The following is a 6,820-nucleotide window of genomic DNA, read 5'->3' as shown; positions in this document are numbered from 1 at the left end:
TGAAAAGAAGGCCCTTGTTATTGGAAATTCCTACTTAAACATGGCGGTTGACTTGGAAAGGGCACAAGAAGACTAGAACAAAAGACTTTTGAGGAGCCAGGTAGATAAAATCAAGGGAGCAGTCACCCATCACTTTACCTCTTTGATGATGATAGGTCAGTCAAATGTGTAGACTTAGTAACGTTGCACAAATCTTGCCCCCATTAACAAGTTATTCCCAGAGTTGACTCATGTTTTCATATATCCCCTCAAGTTGGATCCTTTACAAGAGGATAATTAAAAAATAAAAGATCCATAAACTTTTATCCCTTGTTATGCTTATTAAATCAAACCAAATAAGCAAAATTAGAAAAATGAATTCAAGGAAAAAAAATCAGTGGGCCTTTCACAATTAGAGGCCTCTGTTTGAAATTTAATTTCAAAGGAATAGCAGCAAGAGTAGGTCCAGGAACAGTGGGAAATTCCAAAAAGGTAAATCCTAAGTGCAATGATCATGAACAACAAAAACTATTGACCTATCCTAAAAAATTTCTGGAGAAGGTTTTGTTGACATATAAATTTTAGTTGACAATTCAAGTATTCATTTTTGTAAAAGTAAACAAAAAAAAAAAAGCAAGATAATAGCAAAATTAAATGAATAAATAAATAGATAACAATGAAAATGAGATGAAAAGTGATAAAAATGGGGTTTTCTTTTCAGCACAGCCTCTTGAACCTTTTGAATAAACCTTAGCCCATAAAAACATTTGGATCCGATTTGTGCAATTCATTTATTAGATTCCGCATTTGGGCTTATTAATTCCAAGCCTATGAGACCAAGGCAAGACGTTCCGCCCATTATTCTCAGTGGTGGCCCATTCACCTATCAATTCATTTTTTTTCTCTCACGTTCATTCTTGAACGAGCGAGGATGAGACCGCGCCGGCGGGCGCGAGAAGGAATGCTGAGCGAAGGAACATCGGGAAGGTTCCAGAATATGGAAGTGCTCCGTTCAATGCAAATGCTGAAGGCCCAAAGTTACTTGGGGAAATGCAATTGTGTTTGGTAACGACTTTATGCCGGTCTATCCGAATGGCTCACGGGCAGGACGACAATCGCTAGAGGAGAATACGGGAAATTTTTGAAGATGTCTCGTTGAGGATTGAGAGTGGTGACATCGCAAGGGAAGGTTGCAGCTAGTGGGATTTTGAACTAATGATTGCGTCGAAACTATTAGAATGAGTATTCTCTTTTCGAGGTACCTTATTCATGTGAAATTACCAAAATCATTTGGCCAAGTTAAAATTGAGATTATCGATTAACTGGAGGTAACAAAATGATTCCCTTCAATTAATGGAATCAAACCAATTGAAAGGAGTTGACAAATAAGTCACCTTTATTGCCACGGTATAGATTTCCTCTACAAAAATTATTTCTCCAATCTATGTCAATTAAAGGGGATCATGGAAAGAACATTAAATTCTACCTACTAATGGACCCTCTATTTGTTATTATCTTTATTATGATTACCACTTGCTGTATTTGATTTGGAATTGTGACCGAGCATAACTTAAAGAGTCACGATAATATTACTAAGGAACGTCTTTATCAGAATTGAAAAGATAGGGACAGAACATCGAATTGAACCATAGACAAACTTGGATTTGCAATCTGAAGCGTCCTATCTCCCAGTCCTACGGAAAGGAAAAAGAGTGTGGACGGAATAATCCGAGTGGACAGAACTTTGAATTGCACATCAACCATAATAGCTATCCCCATATTTCCCTTTCTCACCCCATGCTCACTTTAGCGAAGAGACCTGATATACATGTCATCACATGTCAAGTCGCAATGGTCGTAAGCTTGAATGATTGTATCACAGAAGTTCAGTATAACTCACGACCAACCACTAAGAAAGATGGTCTCTGAAGACTTCCCTATAATAGTTATCTATGTGTTGAATCTACTCATGTTTATAGGCCGTTCTTTTTTTCGGCCAATCAATATGTTGATGTGTCGTGTTGGATATTTTTAATGGGGTACGAAACAATAGATAAACTATTCAATATAATGCGCAAGCCAGATTGACATTAATGCTTTATTACCATGTCCATACCTTCAGCACTCAAATCAGTAATATCTCAACATATATGACCGCTTACTCGAAGTTGCATTCACGTGTGTGCAAAGTATGTGACAAGAGGCTGCATGGATAATCTAACCATCAACACCAGGAACAGAACTGCCGCAGCTACCCCATTTTTGAGTCACAGAAACTGGAGAATGGGTCAACTGCATATTCTTCAGTAGCTGGGAATCGTCGTAGTGCGAAGGAGGTGGAGCAAGGACACCTTCACGCTCATCCGCATAAGCAAATAAGTCTGCAGCATTCTCATTGCATGCAATCGCCTTCAGTTCCTCCAAAACCTCATCCATTGGAGCTCTGATTTCCTTATCCTGTTGCAAGCACAGGAAAGCTAACTCGGCCACCGAAGTCATCATCCTATTGATTTCGCTGTCTGACTCAAATCCTAGATTTGGGTCCATCAATTCACCAAACGCGCATTTTTGAATCTTGTTAATAGCGAAGTTGGCCAAATTAATCTCGTCCCTTTCTCTGCTTATGTCCACAGCTGGCTTGGATGATACAAGCTCAATCAGAACGACTCCAAAGCTATAGACGTCGCTCTTCTCCGTGAGCTGGTAGCACCGATGGTACTCGGGGTCCACATAACCTGGAGTCCCTTGAGGAGCTGTTGAGATATGAGAGACATCGTTGGGGAATAGCCTCGAAAGCCCAAAATCTGCAACTTTAACCCCAAAATTCTTGTCGAGAAGGATGTTATTCGTTTTCACATCACGGTGGACAATTTCAGAAGCGTGGAGGTAAGCCAATGCAGTAGCAGTCTCTATGGCTATGCCCATACGGATTCGCCAAGGCAATGTAGTAGAAGAGTTTGCTAGCTGGCCATGGATATGATCGGCAACAGTGCCATTGGAGATGTACTCATAGACAAGTAGAAGCTCGTGGCTGTGGCGAGAAGTGCAACCGTACAGAGACACAAGGTTTTTGTGTTGCAAACGGGTTAGGATCTCTACCTCATTCATGAACTGCTTTACCCTCCGATAGTTACGCTCGTATAGGCACTTCACTGCTACTTCCCGCCCATCTCGAATTTTTCCTGTTAAGAACATTGTAGAAAATGTCTTTCAGCTGAAGATCCCTTGGAGGAATAGTGAAGGAACTTTTTCTCACCGTAATAAACAGTTCCAAAACCTCCGTCTCCTAGTTCATTGGAAGCAGCGAAGTTGTTTGTGGCTTCTTCAAGTTCGGTACTGTTGAAAATGGGGACTTCAAAGGAGACATTGCAGTCTTCCATGTCTGAATTGGACTGAGGATGAGAGGTGCTGTTTCTCAAACGGGACTTCAAAGAAGCATTCTTCCTCTTCAAGTAGATCATATAGGACAACAGGATGATGGCCAAGCTTCCGATTCCAATACCTAATGCACCAGGAGATAATTAACCAGTGTCCTATGTAGGAAAATGCTTTTAACTTTAATGTCATTTCCTAGGACATATGGATTATGTTGGCTGGAAGCATAGACAGATAGTTGAGATCCTAAGATGAAGTAAGAAGATTTTACTACAGCCAACTTTGATTTGATCAGCATTGTTTGATTGGTTTGCAGTAAAAACCAGAAAGGATACTTCTGCAGTAAGTTGATCCTGTTTTTGTTGTTTTATCATGTCAAGCGGGGAACAGATTGTCCTAGTTATACTTTGATTTGTTCAGGTTAGCGAAGGCAATGTGATAACAGACAACAAACTAGGAAAAAGGAAGTCACCTAGTCCTATCTTCCACCGCAAACTCCCTTTTCCTGCATCAAAGTTGAAAAGGCAGATTGGTCAACTGAGGCAAAGGATGCCAATATAGTCTCCATAGGGTTCATAAATCAACTTTACATACTTGGACGAATAGAGAATAATAAAAGGGAGAATAGCCACAACCAGTACTTTCATCCGAATCTTATTTGATATAAAATTGATGCACAACCTATCGCAATGTGAATGGCAGAGCAAGGTCAAAATATAAAGTGGGGTAACTTATGTTTGCCATTTATAATGAGGTGTGTCAACTACTTGTGCATTTTATTGGCAAACAAGAGTCCTATATATTCAACTTCCTGAAATGACAAGTCAGTTTAATTGTCATAAGATCTCTATTCTAAAGGTTCTGCTAAAGTATTCATGAGGTTTGCACAAATGCAAAAAGATAGCATAGAAAGATGACATGAACACCGATTGTGTATTATCCCACCCGAGGAAAGACGAAATGGGAAGTGGAAACTGATAGGTTGAATGTGAGAAATGGACATGGAGCTATGGCGTGTGATTTCTATGGTTAAGCACAATAGTATCCGTTCTCTCAAGTCATACCGTTAGGAAAGATGCCTATAATATTTTGAGGATGACAAAACATTTTAGGTATACAAACATGTGCAATTGAGTGTGCAGAAGACACTAGTAGAGATTCATATGAAGATGGTGTTAGCAATAGGACATCTAAGAGTGTAGAATGACTTTTGCTTTAAAAGATAAACAAGCTATTGGACGTGAGATATGGCAATAACTGGATGGACATTGCAAATGGCGAACAGCTTATTAGATGAGGAATATGTCAATGTTCAAAAGGACCTTGTGAATGGTAAATAAACTATAGGACATGTGATCATAAAAATGTTTTGGATGGACCAATGGAAGATGAACTAACCAAATGACATGAAGACGTTGATAAGCTTGGTTGGACCTTGCAAGCCTTGAACAAATTAGAGGGCATGCAGTGGTTGAAGAGTTTCGATAGACCAAACAAAAAGTGAATAAACTACACAACATAAGGACTTCAGTATGCTTGGAAGTGCCCAAAAGTTGTAAGCAAACAAGCTTGGGCACATAGAAACTTGGACCTCACTTCAATAGGTGTTCTCGCTATAGACGGAGTATTGGTTCTACTGCAAGCCTATACAATCATGAAGGTAAGATGTAGACTCTTTATCAATGTAATTTGAATTCATATTGGTGTTATACAAATGATCTTAGGTATTGGAATCCACAAAAAGTGGACTAGAGAAGATCAAAGCAGTTTACTATATTTTTGCAGGCGACAAAGGATGATGGGAGCTGCAGAAGCAAAAGCGACTACTTTGGGAAACTCTCTCAATCAAAGCTGCTCATAGGATTTTAATTTCAAATGGTCTTTTGAGATCTCATGGCTGTAAATTCAAACAATGAAGTAGTAGAGTTGGGCAAAATGAACGAGAGTCTATGCTTTGAGTGTTCCTCCTCTTATTGTTCTTGTATGTAAAAGATGAGTAAATCTAATTGCATTTTTCTGTAGAAGTCTGAGCATCAGTAATTAGAGAATAGAGTGTGAAGTGTAGTGAAGATTGCTTGTATTTGTAGAAGCAGAGCTACAAGTAGAAGAAACATCTTCAGATGCCATAATATCTCAAGGATTACATAATAAATTCCAGCGTTGATTTGTATTGCTAGAGTTGGGAGAGTGGAGTAGGCCAGTTGAATATGCTAAGTGGATAGGCCAAAGGGAGATGACATGATTAATAATGCTCATTTTCCTCTTAACACTCAATAAAATTGTATCATCGTAATAACCATATTCTATTCAGGGAAGAGAATAGTTTATGACGAATTTATTTCATGAGCCGTTAATTCCTAATTCCAAAAACCTTACCGCCGCCACTAGAGCAGTCCCTGGGATGAATTGTTCCATGTGGGCAATAGCACTGAAAGTTTGTGTCGTTTGATCGTCCACATTGGCCTCCACTGTTTTCACAACCAGTACAACTGGTTGATAAATCCCACTTTAACTGGAACCCTTTGTGCAACAACTCCCTATAGTCGACATCTTTGATAGTTTGATTCGAGATATTTTCTTCCAGGTGTACTGGTACCTCTGCGAATGACCGGCAGGATCCCCCTTGTTGATGGAAGGTGCAGTTTGGAAAAATCAACGCAACAGAGGTGTTGTATGTGGCGTTAGAAGTACTGTTATATTGTGTCTCAAGTTTGAGCCCGTTAGATTAATACGCATAAGTTTGGCCAAATAACAAAGTTCAGGGGAGACTTTGTGATGTCTTCGAATTTTCTTGTTCCGGCATTAATCCCATCTCTTCGTGCGTATGCGTAGAAGGAAGAAGCCAAAAGCTGCATGGGGTTTTATTCTTCAAGCATGCAAGCAAAGTCAGAGAAGAGAGATTGTCTTCTGCCGAAAGAGGAAGTCCACAATCTTCTGCATTAAATATTGGACCCACCACCTGCTGCAAGTGCACGAAGAAGACGCATGAAGAAGACTTCTTTTACCCATGCCTCTCTCCGAGAACAAGAAATTTGAAGACTGCAGCCCACCTCATTTCATGGATCAATGGCACACGTTTCTGACTATTATCCCTCATCTCTGCCGCCTCATTAAATGCTTGCCCATGCACATGCATGATCTGCATGCATGCCTACAAATATGGTGGGCGTTCGGTGCCGATTGCGGCTTGTCTTGTGGGCGCCTGCGCTGCAGCATTTAATGAGGCCATTTATTTTCATTTGTTTTGTCTTGTCCTCTGCCGTTCTCCCTATATAAGGAGAAGACGTCTGAAGATGCGACATAGAGCAAAACAGAAAAGAGCTCGAGAGAGAGCGAGAAGAAAGAGATTGGTGGAGTGTGAGAGACGAGAGAGCTCAGAGAGGTTTTGTGCTGAGTTGAGTCCATTGAGTTGTTTTGTTAAACACCGTGGGTATCGGGTATAAAGTAGGGCTGGGAAACACTTGAG

The 6,820-nt window shown here is 40.1% G+C and overlaps 1 protein-coding gene across 1 annotated transcript; it reads right to left on the bottom strand.

Annotated features, from left to right (window-relative positions):
- Window positions 1-2,079: 2,079 nt before the first annotated feature.
- LOC104428610 (LEAF RUST 10 DISEASE-RESISTANCE LOCUS RECEPTOR-LIKE PROTEIN KINASE-like 1.1) lies at window positions 2,080-6,451 on the bottom strand. Its single transcript, XM_039307162.1, has 5 exons — window positions 6,360-6,451; window positions 5,731-6,044; window positions 3,827-3,859; window positions 3,236-3,481; window positions 2,080-3,161 (listed from the first exon to the last, which is right to left on the bottom strand). Exons 1-5 carry the CDS (start codon window positions 6,449-6,451, stop codon window positions 2,197-2,199), a joined length of 1,650 nt encoding a protein of 549 aa, XP_039163096.1. The 3' UTR covers window positions 2,080-2,196.
- Window positions 6,452-6,820: the final 369 nt, after the last annotated feature.

Source organism: Eucalyptus grandis, chromosome 2, assembly GCF_016545825.1.
Source record: "Eucalyptus grandis isolate ANBG69807.140 chromosome 2, ASM1654582v1, whole genome shotgun sequence".
Classification (NCBI taxonomy): domain Eukaryota; kingdom Viridiplantae; phylum Streptophyta; class Magnoliopsida; order Myrtales; family Myrtaceae; genus Eucalyptus; species Eucalyptus grandis.
The sequence above is the reverse complement of the archived record's forward strand: the minus strand, read 5'-3'. Positions and strand labels throughout refer to the sequence as shown.